At 41.1% G+C, this 23,630-nt stretch overlaps 1 protein-coding gene across 1 annotated transcript in view; it reads right to left on the bottom strand.

Moving 5' to 3' along the window:
- The window catches only part of COL6A5 (collagen type VI alpha 5 chain), a 106,208-nt gene that overhangs the window by 49,187 nt on the left and 33,391 nt on the right, over window positions 1-23,630 (bottom strand). The window contains exons 13-30 of the mRNA XM_024747790.1: window positions 22,275-22,346; window positions 21,915-21,941; window positions 21,758-21,802; window positions 21,614-21,667; window positions 19,686-19,748; window positions 18,976-19,041; window positions 18,491-18,544; window positions 15,283-15,318; window positions 14,725-14,787; window positions 13,021-13,083; window positions 11,753-11,815; window positions 10,389-10,451; window positions 8,899-8,949; window positions 8,776-8,811; window positions 7,023-7,085; window positions 5,390-5,452; window positions 3,033-3,068; window positions 2,877-2,913 (exon numbers count right to left, since the gene is read on the bottom strand). Of these exons, the coding sequence (XP_024603558.1) occupies window positions 2,877-2,913; window positions 3,033-3,068; window positions 5,390-5,452; window positions 7,023-7,085; window positions 8,776-8,811; window positions 8,899-8,949; window positions 10,389-10,451; window positions 11,753-11,815; window positions 13,021-13,083; window positions 14,725-14,787; window positions 15,283-15,318; window positions 18,491-18,544; window positions 18,976-19,041; window positions 19,686-19,748; window positions 21,614-21,667; window positions 21,758-21,802; window positions 21,915-21,941; window positions 22,275-22,346 (955 nt within the window). The remainder of the gene's footprint in view (window positions 1-2,876; window positions 2,914-3,032; window positions 3,069-5,389; window positions 5,453-7,022; window positions 7,086-8,775; window positions 8,812-8,898; window positions 8,950-10,388; window positions 10,452-11,752; window positions 11,816-13,020; window positions 13,084-14,724; window positions 14,788-15,282; window positions 15,319-18,490; window positions 18,545-18,975; window positions 19,042-19,685; window positions 19,749-21,613; window positions 21,668-21,757; window positions 21,803-21,914; window positions 21,942-22,274; window positions 22,347-23,630) is intronic.

Genomic DNA, 23,630 nt, shown 5'->3' with positions numbered 1-23,630 from the left:
TGTTACTTGTTGTTTTTCCCTTGTTGCTTTTAATAATTTTTCTTTGTCTTTAATTTTTGTAAATTTGATTACTATGTGTCTCGGTGTGTTTCTCCTTGGGTTTATCCTGTCTGGGACTCTCTGTGCTTCCTGGACTTGGGCAGCTATTTCCTTTCCCATGTTAAGGAAGTTTTCAACTATAATCTCTTTAAATATTTTCTGAGATCCTTTCTCTCTCTCTCCTTCTGGGACTGGTATAATGCAAATATTGGTCCGTTTAATGTTGTCCCAGAGGTCTCTTAGGGTGTCTTCATTTATTTTCATTCTTTTTTTCTTTATTCTGTTCCATGGCAGTGAATTCCACCATTCTGTCTTCTTCCAGGTCAGTTATCTGTTCTTCTGCCTCAGTTATTCTGCTATTGATTCCTTCTAGTGTATTTTTCATTTCAGTTATTGTATTGTTCATCTCTGTTTGTTTTTTCTTTAATTCTTCTAGGTCTTTGTTAAACATTTTTGTATCTTCTCAATCTTTGCCTCCATTCTTTTTCCAAGGTCCTGGATCATCTTCACTATCAATATTCTGAATTCTTTTTCTGGAAGGTTGCCTATCTCCACTTCATTTAATTGTTTTCCTGGGGTTTTATCTTGTTCCTTCATCTGGTACATAGCCCTCTGCCTTTTCATTTTGTCTGTCTTTCTGTGAATGTGGTTTTTGTTCCACAGGCTTCCGGATTGTAGTTCTTGTTTCTATAGTATTCCCTCTGGTAGATGAGGCTATCTAAGAGGCTTGTGCAAGCTTCCTGGTGGGACGGACTGGTGGTGGGTAGAGCTGGGTGTTGCTCAGAGCTCAGTAAAACTTTAATCTACTTGTCTGGTGATGGGTGGGGGTGAGTGCCCTCCCTATTCGTTGTTTGGCCTGAGGTGACCCAGCACTTGAGGCTACAGGCTCTTTAGTGGTGCTAATCATGGACTCCAGGAGCACTCATGCCAAGGAGTACATCCCAGAACTTCTGCTGCCAGTGTCCATTTCCCTGCAGTGAGCCACAGCCACCCCCCACCTCTGCAGGAGACCCTCCAACACTAGCAGGTAGGTCTCATTCAGTCTCCTATGAGGTCACTCTCCTTCTCCCTGGGTCCTGATACACACACTACTTTGTGTTTGCCCTCCAAAAGTGGAATCTCTGTTTCCCCCAGTCCTGTTTAAGTTCTGCAATCAAGTCCTGCTAGCCTTCAAAGTCTAATTCTCTGGGAATTCCTCCTCCTGTTGCTGGACCCCCAGGCTGGGAAGCCTGACATGGGTCTCAGAACCTTCAGTCCAGTGGGTGGACTTCTGTGGTATAATTGTTCTCCATTTTGTGAGTCACCCACTCACCAGTTATGAGATTTGATTTTATCATGATTGCACCCCCTCCTACCATCTCATTGTAGTTTCTCCTTTGTCTTTGGATGTGACGTATCTTTTTTAGTGAGTTCCAGTGTCTTCCTATCAATGATTGTTCAGCAGTTACTTGTGATTCTGGTGCTCTTGCAAGAGGGAGTCCTTACAGTTGTTTTAAACTTGTTTTTGTTGTTGGTCTTTCCTGGCCATACACTTGCAATGACTACATTTTTATCCAGTCTCTTATAATAAGTCTTTCTGATTTTCCCATTTTCCATTCTTCTGATTGTGATTGTATAGGCATGATTATAAATTGAAATGGAAACATGAAGAAAGTCAAATCACCTAGAATTCTACCACCCTAACACAATACATGGTTACATTTTCCCAATTCCTCTTCTAGTATTTGTTTCTATGTATATATATTTACCTATATGTAAAAATGAAGAGTCAATTTAATTTTCTAGTTTTTAATGACAATATTTTTCATATTTGTGTGAGTCTTCATAAAAATCATATCTGCTTAATATTTTATCAGAGCATGATGGACTATAACCCAATTATTCTATAAGTATAAACAGTCTACTTATATAGTCATTTTTCTCTAATGTATAATATTTCAACAACCTCTGTACCTATAGTTTTTTTCCCCTTTATTTCCTTAGCATAAATTTCCAGAAATGAGTTCACTGGGTTTCTTTCTACCTCATATTCTCTTTGATCATAACGAAAGACAACCTCTCTCTTTGTTGACCCTGCTTTATTCCTTTGCTGAAACTACTATTTTTTTTAAAAAAATTATTTTATTGAAGCATAGTTGATTTACAATGTTGTGTTAAATTCTCCTGTACAGATAAGTGATTCAGTTATTCATATATATACATATACACATTATTTTCCATTATGGTTTATCTCAGGATAGTGAATATGCTTCCCTGTGCTACACAGTAGGACCTTGTTGTTTACCCTTTCTATATGTAATAGTTTGCACCTGCTAATCCCAAACTCCCAATCAATCCCTCCCCACCCCCCACTCCTTTGGCAAACACAAGTCTGTTCTCTATGTCTCTGAGTCTGTGAAACTATTCTCTTGCTGCTTCCCATCACTTCCTATAACCAGATTCAATGACTTCCATTCAAGCAGCCTTCATTAATTAAGTAGCCAAACAACCCCAGATCCCCATGTCCATCCCTTTAACACCATGCCCTCCAGGCCTTTGTACATAATTGTTATACTAGTGTGAGCTGAGTCACACACCTTTTGAGTTGGTCACTGATTGTTTCCCACAGGCATGTTTTCTCTCCCTCTAGGAAGCACACCTCTGAGCTAAGGCATGTGCCTTTTCCTTCCTCCTTTGTTGTGAGCTGTTCCCACAGCAGGCACTCACAGCAAGCCTGCTGCCAAGGACATATGGTTTCTCAACCAGTGAGTTCAGCCTACTGATTCCACATCCCCACACTGCCTTCATCCTAAGTGCCCTCACTAATCAATGATGCTCTACAAGAGACAGATACTCACGACTATGGTCCCGCATGAACTGGATTAGATCACATTGCTGTACATGAAAAAGGAGAGAGAAAATAAGAAACATGAACGCAGTGAATTCCAAGTGGCCATATTCATTTCCCAGTGAACAGGTTGCATTTTTGTGTGTGTGAATAAGGCGATACATACAGAATATACCCGCTGCCCTGCCATGCCTTTAGGGCCCTAGGAAAACAAAAACAGAGCAAGTTATTGGTATGTGAATTGGAGTCTTCAGTGCTTTTCCCCCACACACTGAGAGTATAAACGTTTCCGTTTCAGTGTTTGATCAATTAAGCTAATGTCTACCTAGAATGAACTGAATGACTTTTCTAGGACGACAAGAAGGAAAGAAACAAAAGTACTTTTTAAAGATACTTGCACTGCAGATAGAACATTTAGAAGGCATTTCTCATAATAATACTTAAAATTATAAACAGCAGGCTTCCCAAAGAGTAGCATGAAGGAGAGACATTTACTGAAGTATATTTAAAACACTGGCAGCAGCACACAGCCTCAACATATGTGAAAAAAAAAGACAATTATATAGCTAAATGGACATTACACAGAAGGAGAGCATACACACTAAGCTCATAAATGCTGAAGGTGATGGAGGAAAGGAATACAGATAATTGGGTGAGATGTCAGGGAAGGCGCTAAACACAGTCATCTCCCTTTCTTGACAAGTGTGAGCTTTTCTCATTTTCTTTTTAATTCCTTTTTATCAGGATCAGCCTTCTTCTTGGCAGTTGGTTCTTAATGTGTTTGCACATATGAATCCCTTTGGGCAGCTTTTAAGTATTATTATGAGAAATGCCTTCTAAATGTTCTATCTGCAGTGCAAGTATCTTTAAAAAGTACTTTTGTTTCTTTCCTTCTTGTCGTCCTAGAAAAACCATTCAGTTCAGTCTAGGTAGACATTAGCTTAATTGATCAAACACTGAAAGCTAGGATGTTTGCTGGCTTCAGAAAATGCTGTCACATGCTCATGATTGCTGTATGATTTCACTGACCCCTCAGAAGCTCATCCATGAATGTCAGTGTAAGAACCTCTGTTCTAAATGACAACTGGGCATCTGTCCATCCATCCATCTATCCATCCAACCATTCATCCATCCATTGAACAGTTAAGTGTCTGCTGAATGCTGATGTGGCCCACTGTGTGCTGCTGGTATTAACCAGAACTGTCATGGCATCCATGATTCTACCCACTGGGGGCATATTTTCTTCCTGACCCAAATCAAGAAATATGCATCTCACTAAAAGATTCAGAGTCTTATTTTTCCATTTACAAGTGACAGCAGAAAACAGAAAAAAAAAATGCACAGCCATTTAAACAGAGAGAGGAAGAGTTTCCAGCTAATGAATAGAGTAGGCAGCCCATATCCTACAGAAGATCGGAACTGTGGAGAGTAAGTTCCAAAAGACTGAGTTTAAGAATAACTTAGAGCAACTCCTTAAGGAGAGACTGAGGACCACAGGCATGAGACAGAGAAACCATGGTATACCAGACCAGCATGGCCAAACACAAGAGCAGGAGGATATGGGACCTCCAGGGAGAGCTCCAGAATCTGGAAAGGAGGCAAATCCAGACCAGTCCAGATTGACTCAGAGACCAGATTCTCACCCACATGACTAAGAATAGTCACCAGTTCCTTAATTCAAAAGAAAGAAAAGATTGTACCAGAGTATCCTTCACAGTGAGTTGATTACCATTCTACTACAGATTCAGTTTTCCACAAAACATCCAAGTTTTTGTTTTCTTTATAAAGTTGCAAGTTAAAGAACCCCTCCAGGTAGTCAGAAAACAATCACAATACACAAAACAAGAGAAGCAGTTTCTCCTGTCCTTACACAATGCTTCCTGCACCTCACACACAAAACACAGATGCTGGCAACATTTGGTTCTTATTTGACTGTTCTCTTTAGGGGAGAGAGACATGTTAATGTCATCACAATAACACATAAGGCACTAAAATAGAGATATGGATATCTTGTCAGTGGGAGATGTGCCTGTCTCTGTCCAGGAATGCTTCTAGAGGTGCCATTTCTTTTGTAATTGAATCACAGTGGAAAGTTGCAATTTTATTTCCAAATCTCCCCAGCGTCTATATCGTGAGGTCAGGAAGGCAAAAATAGTGGTTTGGGAAATCCTATCAACCTGTCAGGACACCTTAATGAAGCTTATGCATTCTCATCCCTATTTTTTTCCTTCAGTAAAAATTAACAGTCACAGCTCATATTTGCATTGAACTTTATAGTTTATGAAGAGCATTCACATTTGACTATCTGATCCTCACAGCTACCTTTTGAGGTGTTTCCAACAGGACATGTCATTCCCATTTTAGAAGGAAATTGAGAGACCCAGGGACTAGTCCAAGTGCACCCAGGTAGCAAGAAGCAGAGTCTGGACTTGAACCAGTGATTCTGACTTTAAATTCTGTGCTCATTCCAGTGGGCACCCTAGGAAGCAGCACATGACCCTTAGTTCTCATGAGTGTACTTACTCTCCGTCCAGGAGGGCCTTGAGGTCCTTGAGAGCCTTCCTCACCTTTCAAACCTACAGTGAGCTGCAGGTAGAAATATACATGAGTTTCCACATCCTCTATCCATGGAGACTACCTCAGCCTTAATGTGACTTTATAATTAAAAAAAAAATTTTTAGCAAAAACAACTATTAATTCAAGTTAAGCAAATTCCTTATGTGTAATATAAATAGCCATTCTTTTTTCCCACAGAACTCACAGAAAAATTAATTTTTCCAATAGTTCATTGTTAGTGTATAGAAACACAACTGACTTTTATATATTGATTTTGTATCTTGAAACTTTATTGAATTTGTTTATTACTTCTAACAGTTTTTAATGAAGACTTTAAGATTTTCTATCTATAAGATCATATCATCTGCAAACAGACACTTTTACTTCTTCCTTTCCAATTTGGATGACTTTTATTTCTTTTTCTTGCCTAATTGCTCTAGCTAGGACTTCCAGTATTATGTTGAAAAGGAGTAGTGAGAGTGGACACCTATGTCTTGTTCCTGGTCTTCACAGGAAAGCTTTCAGCCTTTCATTGTTGAGTGTGATGTTAGTTGTGGATTTTTCAAATATGGCCTTTATTATGTTGAGGTAATTTCCTTCTATACCCAAGTTGTTAAGAGTTTTTATATTGAAAGGATGTTGAATTTTGTCAAATGATTTTTCAGCATTTATTGAGATGATCATATGATTTTTATCTTTCAACCTAAATAGTAATTCTTAATTATTGGTAAACATCCATTTCCCTCTTAGCCTCTTCATTTAGTGATATCCTTTGCTCTGGCACTGGCTGTGCATTTAAATCTAAATTAGTCATAAGCTAGAACTGGCTCTTTAAACAAGTGGATACACTAGAGCACATGGAGATCTAATAAAAAGCTGCTATCTGCAAAGAATCAAATAAGAAAAATAATTCCCCACATATATAAGGACATGGGTTGGCTGTATCATTCCCATAACTCAAGGTGATGGATATAGATACTAATGAAATGTGTCCAGTCAGATGTGAAATATCTGTTGAATTGCATCTCTTTCATGCTGGTAATGACCTTTGATATTACACTGAAACTTTAAAATGAAAGGATGCTTGTCTTGGCATTTTGGTTTTTTAATAAGTATAACACTCTACTCTGCACTTTGCTATTTAGAACATCTCAACAGCCTTCCTTAAAATGAATACACCAGGTGACCTTGGTTCTGGGGACTGGAACTGTCAGAAAATGCTCCAGGACACAGTAGGAAGATGTCAGCTTCATTTCCACTCACAGGGTTAATATTCTGCACTTTAATATGTGCCCTAGAAAAGACTGGAAGACACTGACACTTTTTAGAATAGCCTGTTATCAATCTGTAAATACTTAAAATAGTTCAGATTCATGGAAACATAGAATTTTAGAGCTGAAAGTAGCTTTTGTGTCATTAAGTTTAACTCCCATGTTATAGAAATAGAGACCTTGAAAAGATGTGTTGAAGTTCACACAGCTAGGAAGTGGCATTTCAGATGACCCTGGGTTGGATTGACAATCCACATTAATAATTACAACATAAAAGCCAGAATCTTCCAAAGAAACATTTATTATTTCTGGAATTATAGGTCACTTACTGTTAGTCCCCTAAATCCTTTGGGTCCAGGCCCCCCAGGAATTCCAGGATCACCAACAACACCCTAAAGATTCAGATATAAGAAATCAAGATATTAAAATACTTGCTATGAAAGAATAAAAATAATTCTCTCCAAACCAAAATCTAATTGATCTTATAACTATATCATATATTAAATATTAAATGTCATTTCTTCTTGTCATTTAGAACTAAGCCATTGATACACCTAGATATTCTCCAAACTATTTTAATTTTTTGAGAATACAAATATTTATGCATCAATATCAATACAATGGCTATCCAATCAGTTACTAAAAATACCTAAAGAAAAATGCTTGAAAATCAAGGAAAACGTATGGGGTATTGACTACATAAAGTACTAACTAATGAATTACTTCCTAAATTCATGAATCATTCCTCAAAAAGTTGAAGGTAAAAAGAAATTTATTCTGACTTTGGTGGAAAACTAATTTAACACTTATCGATATGCTAATTTACCATTTATCTGTAAATTGAAATATGCTAATTTTCTCTCTTTATCAGCAAATTAGAAAATTGGTCCTTTACAATGAGAACTCCTATCCTAACAGTTATTTATATAGTCCCTTCTTGAACCCTTCTCCACCTAAGGAAAGAATCTCTTTTGGTAATTCATCAATTAAAAGCACTCTTAAGGGAATCAAAAATTGGCTATTTTCCTATACTGTAGTTGATTCAATTTACTTAGACATTCTATTTTTTATTCCATATTTTCTATTTTAGTTTGAGCATCAATGATTGGAAGATACACAAGATACTTTATGTAATTAATTTTTATTGATGTATAATTGATTTACAGTGTTGTGTTAGTTTCAAGTGTACAGCAAAACGACTCAGTTATACACACACACATGTATAATATATATATATTCTTTTTCAAATTCTTTTCTTTTATAGTTTTTTACAAAATATTGAGTGTAGTTCCCTGTGCTATATATACAGTAGGTCCTTGTTGTTTATCTATTTTATATATAGTAGTGTAGGTATGTTAATCTCGAACTCCTAATTTATCCCTCCCCCTTTCCCCTTTGGTAATCATAAGTTTGTTTTCTATGTCTGTGGGTCTATTTCTGTTTTGTAAATAAGTTCATTTTTAAGGATGCTTTTTTTTTTTAGATAAATCTTATTACAGAATTCCAGTGTATAAAACAGATATAACCTGAGCTACTCCGGTTGAAATGGAAGGAATGTCTTGTCGTAGAGCTTGGAGGTGAATTTCAGGCTGGTAGGCAATGAGGAATTCTAGAAGATGTTTGACCAAGAGAGTAACATAATTAAGTTATACTTTGGGAAAAATCAAGAGAGTAGTGTTTGGGATTAACTGAAGCAGGTTAAAGTTGCAAGTAGGAGACTAATGAGAATATGGTAATCTTTCAGGTAAGAGGAAGTGAAAGCCACGATAATGAAGGGCAAGGTACAATAGCAGAAGGCAAGAGTTTTGCATGAGATCACCAGGGTAGAGAAATCAAGAAAAGACTAAACTTGAGAGGGTACCTAGAGGTAGGGTTTCAAGACAAGGGACATCAGGCAGTGAAGGACAAATTTTCCAATTTAAAGGTTCATAGGAGTTAAGTATGGTCCTTTCTTCATGAAGCTCAGGCAAACCGATTGTCTTGCTTTTTTTTTTCCTGTTTCATTCAGATCCACAGACTGATCTTAATTCTCAAGTAGAAGGTCAAGATCATGGTAACTTTGACAAGTTATATGCACAATACCTTTTGACCCATATCTCCAAGGAATCCTCTGTGGCCCTACAATTTTCAGCAGAGAACATAAATAAATCAACACACCATTTAATTGATTCACCAATTAAAGAAATAATTGTTTTCCATATTTACCTTTGCTCCTTTTCGTCCCATAGGACCATAGCCCGGAATGCCATAATCACCCTGTGAATATATCAGTTCATTTCAATTTCTCAAGAGTGGAAATTAATTGTAACCTATACTGGGGAGATTATGGTGTCAGGATAAAAGCACCGGGGACTTCCAGGTGGAGGGGGCCTGATGAACTTGAACTCTGGGAATATTCATGCCATTTAGTTTTCCACACTTCCTGGTATATGCCCTGGTAATTCTTTGCTCAGCTCCACTGTGCAGACATGACAGGAGGCAGAGGGATGGTCATTTAAGACTAGTGGAGTCAGTGGCAGTTACTTGCCTAGAAAATTAGGAGCTGGTCCAAAGAACACTGGGTGAGGAATTTCCCAAAAAGGAATTGTAAACAGACAATAAACATAATGAAAAATGTTATCCTCACTAGTAACCAAAGAAATGCAATTTGAAACAGTAATGAGACATCATTTTTGGTCAGTAAAATTGGTAAAGATGGAATAAAAGAAAGTGACAATACCCATTGTTGGTGTATATGCCCTGAAGTGAGCACTCTTCCTGCACAACACAAGGGTACATACGTCCTTGGAATTTTCCTAAGGACACTTTGCAATAGAGCTCAAAGCCTTAATTAAACATGTATGTATTCCTTGAACCAGCTATGCTACTTCTAGAAATTTCTATGTAGAAATTAATTATGGTTTTATCCAAAAACTTAGTTACATACAAGAATATTCATTGCTGTGCTATTTTAAGACAGTGAAAAACTGAAAGCAAACTAAATATCCAGTAATAAGAAGTTGGTCAAGTGAACTAAGGTATATACAGTCAGTAGAATATTTTGAAGCTATTGAAAGTAACTTTGAGGGAAAAATGTAATGACATGGAAGTATGCCCATGATACATTGTTAATAGGGAAAAATAATTTTTTTCTATCTCCAGGATATTAATAATAAATATTTCAAAATGGTGGGATTATGGTTAATTTTTCTTTCCCATTTCCCATGTTTTATGCTTAGTCAATTTTCTACAATATCTATGCCTAATATTTGTAATAAACATTATTTTTGAAAAGAAATTAATTTTTTTCCTATTTTTTTCCTATATTGACTGCTTTATGAACTGAGACTCTGGTACAGCCAGAGCAACTAGAACAGATACTCTGTTTCTTGATCCTACTACCCTCTTGTCACTCTGGAGTTTTACAAGAAGTCACCTGATTTTCAACTGACATGGCCATATAGGTTGTTAAAATACTGAGCTCATCCATTATTCTCTCTGCATTCTCCTTTCCCACTTGCTGTTCTCCCTTTGTTTTAGCAGACAGACTAGCTATAGAATGAGTGCTTCAGGGAGCAGGAGGAATGTCCCTACGTCTTCCTAGGAGGTCCCAAAATACCTTCAGGACCCCAGGTGCTTAAGCTAATGGTGTCAGCCCCCTTCTCTTTACTGAGCCCTTGGAGCTGCTAAAGGGTAAGAGTCCTAAAACCTCATACTTGCTTTCCTTGCCGTCCAGCTTGCCCCAGTGGCCCTGGATCTCCAGGAATTCCAGGTTCTCCCTAGTGAAACAAGGAGAGCTTCAGATCAGTAAAAATCAAACCTGGCTCCCACCATAGGACATTCTGTCCACTAGTTGGGGACACTCAGCGTTCTCAGTGAGGGTTCAATGCTCAGCAAGCTAGGGAGTGTAGGAAACAAATAACAATCTTCCCAAAGGCAAGCAGGAAATACCAGCACAGTCCAAAGCTGGACCTAGTACTGCTTTCTCAGTGCTATAGAAGGACTAAAGGAGAAGAGAAAGAGTGGAAAATTTACTCCAGGGAAAGTGGATTCATTTGCTGATTTATTCACCCATCCAACAGTTATTTATTGTCCTGGAAAAGGAACAGTTGAACATGACCGATGTGGTCCTGCCCTCACCAATACTCTGGTTAGAATGAGAGACAATTAGGCAATTCTACACTGTGTGATAAAGTTCAGGGTGCTGTGGCAGTGGAGAGAAGGGGACTCTTAAGTCAGATTTGGTGGGGCAGGCAGGTTGGCTGCCTGAAGGAAGGGAGCAGGGATGCTGAGGCTTAAAGGATAAGTTGTGTGAGCTGGAAGAAGGACCGAGGGAGGAGTGAGAATGGAGGAGGAAGGCACAGTGAGAAGCCTGGGCAGGCACACAGGAGGGAGATGAGCTAGGAAGCCTTAGAATTAAACAGGGTCAAAGGGTCTTCTACGCTACTGGAAAATTTGGAGATTTTCTTAAGGGTCATCCAAAGGTAAGACCAGTGACATAATCTGTGGGACTCAAATGAAATCATGGGCCCTTAACTCAAAAGCAAACTTTCCAGACTGTGATAGCAGAGCTTGAGGCCAAGTAGGGGCGCCTTCTAAGCGAGGGCCCCTGTGTGACTGAACGGGTCCCAGGCCCACGAAGCTGGCCCTGGGGGAGGGAGCTGCTGAAAGGTTTTGAGCAGGGCAGTGAGATTCTGAACAGGCCAACAGTCTGTTCTCTAACGATCTCCAATAAGGACGTTTCTGAGAAGGTAGGTTGAGTTAGACCTAGAACTGCATGCATGAACAGATCTGAGTTCTGACATCCCCCATGCCCCTGGCCGACTCTACCACCAAGTGCCTTGACGCATTCAGGAAACCAGCGAGTTGAGTTTATCAGAGTTGTTTCATGATAGGTGAATAAACCTTGTCTCTCCCAGTGAAATGGGGCAGTTTCAGAGAGGAAGGAAAAGAATATTGGCAGAAAGCTGGTGAGTGGTTGATTGTGCCTGGATCATGTGAAGAATTAACATGAAAATCAAGGGGAAAAAATGGAGCTACTCTTTCCTCAGTATCTGAAATCTTAAGAGATAACACTTACCTTTTTCCCCAAAAGTCCAGGCCTTCCAACACTCCCTTTATCTCCCACTGGCCCAGGAGCACCCTGAAAGAATATAGGAAACACAGATGTTGGTGCTACAGCAATTTGTACAAAACCTGTTAGATTAGTTTTGCTTTTCTTCGTGTCATTTGTAACAATTTCTTGATGCCTCCTTAACAAGAAACCCAGCCTGAAACCAGGTGACTCGGGCTACAGTCCTGGTTAGAGGACCCCACGTCTTCATTGGCAGGGACATCGCTAGTCCAAATGGGGACATAGTGAGAAATAAAAAAGGCACTCTTGACACAACACATGTTATTTCATTAGAACAAGACATTGTGCTGTCATTGTCACTTTTGTGCTCTGTGTCATTCACACATATAACATGGGATGTCAAATGTGTTTCAGTTTCTCGATCTGCAAAGGGGCAAAACGGTCTTTCACAAATATGCTGGGAAGATAACTGAGCAAACATGGGTATCGCTTGCCTTCTAAACTCTCACTATCTGAGCTGAAAAACTGAATAGATTCAGAACATTTTTTTTTTTTTTGCGGTACGCGGGCCTCTCACTGTTGGGGCCTCTCCCTGTTGAGGCCTCTCCCGTTGCGGAGCACAGGCTCCGGACGTGCAGGCTCAGCGGCCATGGCTCACGGGCCCAGCCACTCTGTGACATGTGGAATCTTCCTGGACCAGGGCACGAACCCATGTCCCCTGCATCGGCAGGCGGGCTCTCAACAACTGCGCTACCAGGGAAGCCCAAGATTCAGAACATTTTTAATATGAATCTCTCACCATCCAAACTCTCATTACTTACTGTCAGAAACTTGGGAATCAAGTAGTTTCAGATGGTGAATTCAAAGCTGAACTTAAGAATCAAATAAATTTGGGTAGCGAGGGATCTTTGCAGAGTCCATTTCAAATATCTATAGTCAATGGAGATAGGCATGGCACCGATAATTTTTAAAAGTTAGAAAAAGCAGAATAATGTATCAGGTTTTGAAATGTTCATGAGTCAGCAAGATGTGCATTCTTCTAAAGGCTTCCTTCAGGCGGATAAAGTGGGTTTGTGCTTTCCAAGTCAAACCCCTGGGAAGGAGAAAGGCGAAAGTACAAGGAATCTGAGCTGTGCTAAAGATTGGTCCCAAGTTAATTCCCAAATGAAATACTCCATACTAGATAATATAAAATAAACTCTACGTGAAGACGTCTTTGAAGCAAGAGGAAAATGAAGGTTGGAGACCATTGAGGTCCCATCTGAGTCACGCACCTGAGGTCCTTTGTGCCCCTCGTTTCCCTTCTCTCCTTTCCTGCCGCGAAGTCCATTTGACCCCTTTGGTGGTAACAAAAGAAACACAATGCAATGAAGTAAATGACAACTGACTTTCTTTTTGGGCCTCTCACTGTTGTGGCCTCTCCTGTAGTGGAGCACAGGCTCCAGGCACACAGGCTCAGCGGCCATGGCTCACGGGCCCAGCCGCTCCGCGGCATGTGGTATCTTCCCAGACCGGGGCACGAACCCGTGTCCCCTGCATCGGCAGGCAGACTCTCAACCACTGCGCCACCAGGGAAGCCCAAAAACTGACTTTCTTCATTAGTGCTTTTGAAACACCTGCACGGAAAAGCATCTATCCAGCCCTTCAAGCAGCTTTAACACCGCGATTAAGCATGTCTCAGAAGAGGAGTTGAAAGGAGACCCAGACTCAGTGGAGCAGCTCTTATGAAGGAATATCCTGCCTGGGTGTAAGACCTCATCCCTCTGTGGCAGGGAGAAATGGAAAAGAGACTAAAAGGAGAAATAAAGCCCATAGAAGAAGGAAGTGAGACATAAACAATAGGCAGATGGATTCCTTTGATGGGGCAGGTTACCTGGGCCAAAGTGCATCAATGTGTAAAAGAGAAAGCAAGTTAGCACAAAAGGACATTTTAGCAGCAGATCCCTATGAGAGGAATTAAAGCATATAATTTTTTGTCATATTTCCCATCAAATGCATGGTTCTCATATGGTTCTCTCACACAGAAAGAAAAGCTAGAGGTGCTGGTATTGTTTCTCATCACCAAAGCAGCAGCTGTAAGATGTCCTGGTTGCCCAGTGCAAATGGTGGTTACAGCCCCTGGGCTGGCCTTGTTTCACAGCCTGAGCATCAAAGGGACCCTGGAGCGGCTGAAGTAATGTCACCCCTCTCCTGACAAAGTCTGTGCATGGATTTAGGTTGGTCCCATGGTTACTCATTCTAGATGACACCAGAACCACTCAAGAGAATTCCAAATTCAGGCTTAGTATGAAGAATCTAGAACTTTCTAGAAGAAAAATGAACTCCTGGAAAGGTCTTAGGATGGACACATCTATGTAGGCAGGTCCTTCCAGACAAGTTCAGGCTTAAAGTAGACTCCGTCAGGTAACTATGTACCCATGTGTTGCAAGCCATTCTCTAGGATGACCCTGGCATATTTCTGACATGGAAAAGAAACAGAGATGTCCTAATTCCAGTGCCCATCTCACTAATGATATGACCAAGAAAAAATGCAGATGACTCACATAGAGCCCTATCGGTGATATTCCAGAGCACTGTCACCCCCTATAGAGTCAGCTTTGGAAGAGGTGAGTAATAGTTGCCAATTCCTAACTTTCCTTCATTGGAGTCTGCATGCAGAACCTCACTTAAGAAAAATCAATTTGTTGATCTGGATACTGATTACTAACATAGTATTAAGGTCTCAATAATTCACTATGACTAAAAGGCAGACATGATGCCAGGTATACACAAGAGCAAGCCTTTCTTCTATCAGTGAGCTGCAAATTTTGACAGAGCAAAATCACCCACCCTCAATGGGAAATGTAGAATCCCAGAGAAATGTACCATGGAGGAGGACGGGGGCAGCTTCAAATTGTCTCCGTTATTTGTTTTTATACAGAACTACATCTTCCCATCAGAATAACAACATTATCAGTATTACAAATATTCCAACATACCTGTGAGCCTTGTAATCCTTCGGCTCCTGATGCACCTTTAAGTCCAGGGTTCCCTGGTTCCCCCTGATGGATGAGTTTTCAGTGTTAAGATTCTCTTCACATGGTTTACATATACATTTCCTCTTCATAGTACCTAGTGCTTCAGGGCTTCAGGGCATGGTACCCAGGAACTATCTTGTCTGACTCTTGGCTCATGCCCTACTTGGCCTAGGATTGTACTCTTCCAAACTGTCTGAGAATTGAACTCCAGGTAATTTCTTACTCTAAGACAGAATTTCACTCTCTTGCAGTCAATGCCCAGGGTGTGTGAATAGCACAGCCTTCAGGGCTGCACAGGTCCCCTGTCTCTGAAGTGTCTGTGAAGGAGGCTTGCCTTAGGTCAGGCCTGTCCTGTGTCTGGCAGTCTAACTGATCCCCCAGTCAGTGGGGCTCATGTCCAGTGCTCAGCCCTTCCTACAGCAGCCGCATCAAACGTTAACTCATTGGCAGTACCATCTGCCTGTGGGACATCTCCTTGGCCTCACCTCCCACAGAGGACGTGGAGGAAAGGATACTCACCGAGGCACCCTGGACCCCCCTCTGGCCTTCTCTTTCCTGGATCAGAAAAGACAAACTGTTAGTGTGTGAGTGTCTGGATGGAGACTCCTTAGAGGCAACCCGACCTGTCTTGTCCCTGACAGACAGAGTAACGAGCACCTCGCAGAAATGGTTTCCCTGAATCGCTCTCCAAAGACAAGTTTACACACTGGGCATTTAATTACCAACTAACATTTGGAGGATTGATCGCAAACCAATCCAAAATTCATTACAGACCTAGCTCCAGTCTGACAACCCTGACAATTATCTGGGAGGCTGTCTGGAGAATGAAATCATCCTGAAGCACCTGTCTGATACCTCCCCTCTCCAGCAAATCCTACAAAGTACTGTCTGCTGATCAGAGGTTTCCTGCATGAGAACAAGCTGTGCCATATCCATCTCTCTCTGTCCTGGGTCCCTGATCGTATCTTAGGGGGGAGTACAAACTCGTTATACACAGTGCTTCCCATGAGCCCACTGGGGTTAGACTCCATGGAATTCTCCAAGGAGGAAATGGCTGATGGGGTCAGGTCAGCTCTGTGCTGGTCCAAATGCCACCAGAAAAGCTGGTCTGAAGCTAAAATCTGTCAGCACCTCTCCAGAAGCTACCTCAAATTGCCAGTGCAGGCTCTCCACCTAGTGGCTGTCTCTGCTTTCCAGAGGGTAGCCAAGCGGGAAGAAGATCCAAGCCCCAGATCCTAACTTTCTCCCTAAATAGCAATGGTGAGTCTACTCTCACCCCTTACCTCCCACCTCTGCCTCGTTGAGAGAGCCGCAGAACACCTCATCCATTGATCTACTTGGTGTAGTGATAAACAACTATGATTATTTTATGTACAAAACAAATACTTAAAACGTTTTCCTACGTTCACTTGGAAAGGTAGCCATGGAAATGATTTCAGAGCAGCTGTTTTCTTTCAACTGCCCAGCTTCTGAACCTCCTTAGAATAAAACACCTGACCAAATATCACCTCCACCAGTTTGGCTGATGATTAGAATTCTTCCACGGAGGTTCTACCCCTCGATTCAGGTACTCTTTGCTTTTAAAGTGCAAATACCCTTTGGGAGAAGTTACCCATTGTAACTTGTCAGCCGTTTGTACATTGATGTGACTCACAGAACTCTTGACAGATGAAAGAAGAGCAGAAACAGTACAGTTTGAAGCCACTGTTTCCATGATGTCATAATTCTGTCTACATTAAAAACCAAGGACAAAATAGCATTCCTATTTTAGTAGCACAATGGTTAGGGACGTGTCATCAGAAGTCAGACAGCCTTGAGCTCACCCCTGCCCTATAAAGCCTGGGTGGCACAGAGCAATTGCACAATAGGTCTAAGCCTGGCTGATTAGGAGTGAGACTCCCTGGGTTCAAACCCCAGCTCTACCATTTACCTATCCTGATCCTGGGCAACTTGTCCAAGGTTTCTTGCTTTTTCTCATCTGTAAAATGGATATAATAATAGTATCTACCTGATAGATTTGTTATGAGGATTAAACAAAGTAATATTTGAAAGTGATTTGATTGGGACCTGGCACAAAATATGTGCTCTAGAAGTATAAATACTATTATTTATATGTATTCCTTGTGCCTGACAGGCCAAAGGCAATGGGCCTGGAACATGGTTTGAAATGCTCTGGTTCTTAGTACATGGATCCGTTGCTTTGTCAATAGCTGGGGCAACAATTAATTTACACAGGTTGAAATTCTGTCATGTGGGAGGAGATGTCTTAGGTTTGCTTGTGTTTTTAGAATTTGTCATCCATTTAAGATCCTCTGACCATCATAGAGAATTCTAGCCTTCACTGGAAAGGTGAAGGAGGGGGTAGAAAAGCCATTGTTTTATATCCATCCATATTGATTTGTTTAATTACAAAGGAGGAGATGGGCAGGAAAGTGGGTGAGGATGGGGGAGGGAGGCTGAGAGCCTCCTGTGCATGGAGTGACTTAAAGTCATTCGCTGGTTTGTCCAAGTAATAATCCCCTACCCCACCCCACTCCTTTTTAAAAAGTGCCTGATGGATGATGACAGCTATAAAGCTATTTCAAACTAAAAGTATTTTCTCTTAAACCAACAAAGCTACATATTTATCTTTAAAATTTATAGCATTTAGTTCATCTTGCTGCTCTCCTACTTCCTCTGATTAATTTTAATTCTCTTCTATGGAGAGGTGGGCAAAGTCCCAAAGAATTTCACCAGAAGCACTGGGAGGCCTAAGTCATCCAACTGCAGACCCTTTCCCTTAAGAACTATGAGTCAAGATAAACAAAGGCAAGAGGAACCAAAACATTCATCCACTATCTCTCCCAGAGGGGGAGGCAATCAGCCACAGCTTTCAAAGTGGAGAGAAGATTCCAAGTTTGTGACAGAAAAGGAAGCCATGTATTTTCAGTGTCCTCGTGAACAAAACTCAGGGCCAAATCTACATTTGGGCATTATTCTCTTTTGATGACCTCCGTTCTGAGTGCATGATGAAAGGGTTTCTAACACATTGTAAATATCCTCTCTAACTTTGGTAGTCCACAAAGGGAAAGGTGATTTCTTGGTTGTTCCTTAAAAAGAAGCAGAAATCCAACATTTCTGTTTCAGGCTTAATATCACATGGGATGCTGTAAAATTACCACAGCATCTTCAGGTTGCCACTGGTTTGACCCTAATTGCCAATGTTTTGGTTTATTCAGGAAGAATTTATCTGTAATTCTTCTTTCCCTTTGGTGACATATGAGGAGGAAGAGAGCACATTTACCTATTTCTTAATATTCTACAGAAGCTCAAATATGCTAAGCTACCGGAGGAAGGTTTTTATGTGAAAACCACTGGCTCTCTTCAAAGACATTTAAAAGTCTCTGGAAGGTGGAAAGGGAAAGGCAGACTGTCACAGTGGTTCTCAATCAGGGGCAATTTGCCTCACCACCGCATCCCCATTACCCCCGACTGACATTTGGCAAGATCTGCAGGCATTTTTGGACCTCACAACTGGGGAGGAGTGGGTGCTACTGACCAGGGATGCTGCAAAACATCCTATAATGCACAGGCTAGCCCGTCACAACAAAGAATTACCTGGCCCCAAAAGACAACAGTGTCAGTGTATCTGCCCTGGATCAGCTAACTGCAGCGACACATATTCTGAATGCCTCTTGGCATCTCCGGGTGATAAGGAGGGGAAATAAACGTCCACGGAAATACTTACACTGCTCCCTCTGGAACCAGGACTGCCTTGTGTCCCTTTCGGGCCGGTTCTACCCTAGAAACACAATTGTTCCCCCAAGATCATAAGGCAAAAGATTCTGAGTAAATGGCAAAGACATCAGCATAAAAATCTCAAGCACTATTAAAAAGAACAAATGTGTCATGCCAGAATGTTTCTGCATATTAACCCTATTGGGTATATATCCATTAAAGAGGAAAATGGTATAGCAACACGCACTGCTAATGACCAATTTCCCCATATAATAATATCACCTGCTAGAAACTTAATAACTTTGCCGATTGAGGTGTAACCTACTACAGGCATACCTTATTTTAAGAAAATAAGGCTCTCTTAAATGGGAAATTAGGGGTGATTGTTCAGTTAGAAAAACTGTTATGTATTTGTCTAAATAATTTAGACTTTAGGAAAGCCTCAGCTCGATAACAGAATTAATCAACTCATATATGTAAAATAGATCCAGTTACTTGTCTTCCTTGTGTTCCTTTGGAGCCCTTTTGTCCTTTGATGTTATCGCTTTGTCCTGGATTACCCTAGGGGAAGATTTAAATAAAAAGTACTTTAGAATCAAGAAATATCAGCTTTTTTTTTTCTCTCAAAATGGTACAATATTAAGAACTAAACTAATTTGGGTTAAGTAATGAGAGGTGTGAGAAAATTCTCCATATTTGAAACTCATGAATTAAAAAAAAAAAAAAAGAAACAATATTTCTCCAAGTCTGAAGGAGGCTTAGTGATAAATGAAGAATTAAAAGAGTGCTTGCTGAAGCTATGGCAATTTTCCCTTCTCTGTACTGGCAGCTTCACTGATGCACTCATCCAAACATGCTTATGCCAGTCTCTCAAAGGTGTAGTAAGATTCCCCTATAATTGAATCTTCAAATAGGGAATCAATAATGTTAGAAACCCAATAAGCAAAATTATGGAAATTTCATTCCCAAAGGAACTTGAAAGTCTCAAGATACATAAGGATGAATTAGATGGAATTTTAGTTCCCATCTCTGAATTTTTGACATAATCAGCCCAAATCAGATGCAGGTTTTCCCCAAACCAATAAGCCTCAGTCAACACCTACCACCCCTTCCCAAGACATGCCTTTGCCTACAGGTTAGCAGGAGACACAAGAAGTGTGGAGTAAACTACACAATTAAGAGCCACTTGGGCCCCAGTAACTTACAGGATCCCCTGGGAAGCCCTTCTGCCCATATCCCCCAGGAGGGCCTCTGGAACCTGGGCTGCCCTGAAAAAAATAAAATGAGCTTCTGAGTTAGCTTGTAGGAGAGTGTTAAAATGTCAAGGGTCGTGGCGTTTGGAGGGGAGAAAATCAATCAGACAAAATGATCCACGTTCCTCTATCCCAGCCAGATTCCCTTTGACCTCTCAAGCAGTACAATGTCCAGGTTTAAGCCTATAGTCAGGATTATTTATAAAAAGGCTGGGAAAAGGGAAAACTTCTCATGGTCTAGCAGAGTACTGCCCAGCAGAACTTTCTGCAGAGATGGAAATGTTCTCCATCTGCACTGTCCAATATGGTAACCACTGGCCATTGTTGGCTGTCGAGCACACGAAATGCAGCTAATACAACTGAGAGCAGAATTTTTCATTTTAGTTAATTTGAATTTAAGTAGTCACATATTGCTAGTGGGTATCGTATTGGACATCCCAGCCAGCCTAGCAACTTCTGACATCTGTAATTAAATTGTCCACTGGAAACCACCACTGGGATGTTCCATTGTCATCTCAAACTCAACTGTTCCCAACTAAACTTGCCCAAGCTGGGATCCTTGCAGGCATTTTGACTGGCTTCTCATTCCCTGCTTCTTTGGCTACCTGGAGATCTGACATCCCGGAGTCAGAACTAGGGTGAGACAAACAAGGTACCTAGGGTGCAAAATTTAGGCAGGTACTCACACTTTGCTTCACTCTGAGAATGAGTGCTTCCTTAAATTTTGCACACTAGGTCCTCACTCCAGCCTGGACCCTTCATGGGTCTTGTGTCTCTTGCTTTACTTGAAGGCTTCATCACTTCTCACCTTGATTATTACAGATCTGCCTCTCATATTTGCCTTGCATCTATGTCATCCCCAATGCATCCTCCACACTACTGTCACGGAATATTTCTAAAATGCAAATTCGATTGTGACCCCCCTACTTACAATTTTTCTAACGCTCCCCATTCCTTAATGGCTAAAATCCAGACTCCTCCTCCATGGCTCACCAGTACCTTCACCAGCTCTTCCCACCCGCTCTTGAACCTCACCTCCCTCCACCTGTACCCTAAAGCTCACACCAAGCAGAACAACTTGCAGGGCCCCCAAGCCTCCAGGTCTTTGCTTATGCTATTCCCTCTGTCTGGACTGCCATTTCTCCACGTCTTACTAATTCCTATCCATCTTCAGCTCAGGGATCATTTCCTCCAGGAAGGTTTCCTGCACTCACTCCCCACCCTGCAGAGTTAGGTGCCCTTCTCTGGGCTCCCACCTAGTTACCTATAACATGACCCCCAACCACATACTGTGTCATCATTAGCTATTGATATGTCTGTCTCTCCAACTACACTAGGGGATCCTTGAAGACAAGGACAGTGTGGTTCATCTCTGAGTCGTTAGCACATAACTCAGTGCCTGACACATGCCAGGTATTCAGAAGTATTTGATAAATAAGTGAATCAGAACATAAAAGGAGAGCCGCTTGAAACCAAGGAGGCACACATTAATGAGTGTCAAAATGAATTGAAAATAAAAAAGTTTTTCTCTGTGATTTGCTACACCAAGGCCACCAAAATAATTTTGTCTCTTTCTCTTGCTTTTTATTTTTTTCTGATACAATAAAGAGAAGAAGTAAGCTGCTAACAGGCAAATGTATTCATTTGCAGACTTCTGAAAAACATGCTCATAGAATATCCTTGCAAGTCTTGAATCTTTCTAGCTGGAAATTCTTGAAAACTGCATAGTTACCCACTTGCCTCAAATGGGGATGTAGCATCTATTCCGTGGTAATAGGCTTCATTACTGTCAACTTTATTCCTCATAACCTGTGACACACAACAATGAAGACTATCTCTAACACCAAATTCTCCTTCTTTGATGTACTGAAAAGTGTTACCTGGGACCCTGGATCACCCTTTTCTCCCTTTTTCCCAGGAAGTCCATGAAAGCCCTAAAAGAAGACAAGGCAAACAAAATTCCCATTAAAGAAATACATAAACCTCATGACGATTTTATGGTACTTGAGGAAAAATGGCTTTACCTCTTCCCCATAGAGTCCATCAATCCCATCCTCTCCATGTTCTCCCTGAAAGACAAAGATGGGCAGCAATCAGGTCAAGGGAGATCTCTGCCACGTGCTTATCAGTAAACTAAGCCCATTAGGAAGTGAAATTTGACTGAAGAAGTAACTACAGTACCTTATATCCATCAAATCCTTTGGCTCCCTGTAAAAGATTAAATATCTCTCACTGGCATGTCAAGGAGAATGTGGATTCACAGCCTATTGGGGCAGGAAGGGGCTGCCTCCGTTAAGAGAGTGATTTTGTATTTCTTTAGTAGCTTCTGGGTTTCCAACCACAAAGAGGTTACAGGTGGAATTTAATAATGCTCAAATTTTCTTGGGATGATTAAATAGACTTACTCTGCAGAAGAGGAAACTAACATGTAATTGGAGAAAGGGAAAGTGGGAGGGGGGATGGAAGAGAGATCACAGAAGAGGGAGGGGATGGAGGAGAGACGGAGAGGATGCCATAGAGAATTTAAAATACAATACTTACCTTTTGACCCCGCTCCCCTAGACATCCTTCAATCCCTCTATTTCCTTGGGGTCCAGTGTCTCCTTGCCTTCCCTAAGAAAAGGTACCCAAACAGGTATCCAAAGTGACTCTTCTGCCAGAAGCTGCCAGCAGTTTACTTTTCAAGAGTGAAGCCAGAGCAGCTGGACACTCTGAGCTCTAGACAAAGCAAACTCTTCTGCAAATTCATTAATTAACTCTGGTTTTCCCTTCCATTCAAGCATTTTCCCTTCAGGGCTTTCCTACAGATCCAAGATCACACGAAGGTGCGGGATGGGCTCAGTTGCTTCCCTGCCCTTATCAGAAAGCACAGCCGAAGGTTTAAAGTCACTTCACTTTGCAGCCACATTCCCAATGCTCCACTGATACATCTTGGCCCTAACATCTTGCCCAGGTCCTAATGCTGGCCTGAAAAACTCAAAATTGCTCACGGCAGAGAAGCAAGTTTGTGTCAGGGGACCAGAACTGAGCAGAAGCAGTTGATAGGAAATGACATTGCCCCAAGCCAGCGCTCACGGGAAGGACCACCAGGTTAAAGATCCCCAAAGTTAGATCATCCACACAGGGAAGAGCACTCAAGGTCAATGACATGTGCCTCTCCCGTTAGTCTGCCTTCTCCCAGGAAATATTTAAATACAGGTAAGGGCTACAATAAAAGAGTCTCAAGAGAAGAACAATGTTGTGTTTCCTGAGAGCAGGAATCCCCAACTGTCTCTTCTCCCGTTGTGTCCCTGGTGCCTGGCTCAGATCTGGGTGCACAGAAGGTGCTAATGGTTGGCTGTGTGGATAAATACTCATCTAGCAATTAACTTAGTTCTTTCTTTCCTGGTAGGTGAGGGGAGAGGTGATTTTCCTTTTGCTGCTTTGCTTTCTTTATTCTGAGGATTGTTCCCAGTAAAAGCAGGAGGCCTCACCTATGGCCACAGTTGCTGAGAGCCAGCTGTGGGCTCACAGTCAGGCATTGGGTGACACTTCCCCTCACTCAAACCCTAGCTGGCTCAGTAGGCTCCATGACCCCTCTGCAGGTACAGGGTGGGTAAATTACAGTCTTAGAGGAATTTATAAGTCTTTACAGGAGGAAACTGAGGGTCAAGAAGTTACATATCTTGTTAAGGTTTCACGTCTAGATCAGCCCTTGACTGTCTGATTTGGGACAGTCAATAAATAAAATACATTTATTTACATTTATTTATTTATTTATTTTCAGATCTCAAAAATGATTTTATTATTCTTTTTCTTGAATTTTAGAATTTTATTTATTTTTTTATACAGCAGGTTCTTATTAGTTATCCATTTTATACATATTAGTGTATATATGTCAATGCTAATCTAGGTGCC

Source organism: Neophocaena asiaeorientalis, unplaced genomic scaffold, assembly GCF_003031525.2.
Source record: "Neophocaena asiaeorientalis asiaeorientalis breed wild unplaced genomic scaffold, Neophocaena_asiaeorientalis_V1.1 scaffold33, whole genome shotgun sequence".
Taxonomy (NCBI): domain Eukaryota; kingdom Metazoa; phylum Chordata; class Mammalia; order Artiodactyla; family Phocoenidae; genus Neophocaena; species Neophocaena asiaeorientalis.
The sequence above is the reverse complement of the archived record's forward strand: the minus strand, read 5'-3'. Positions and strand labels throughout refer to the sequence as shown.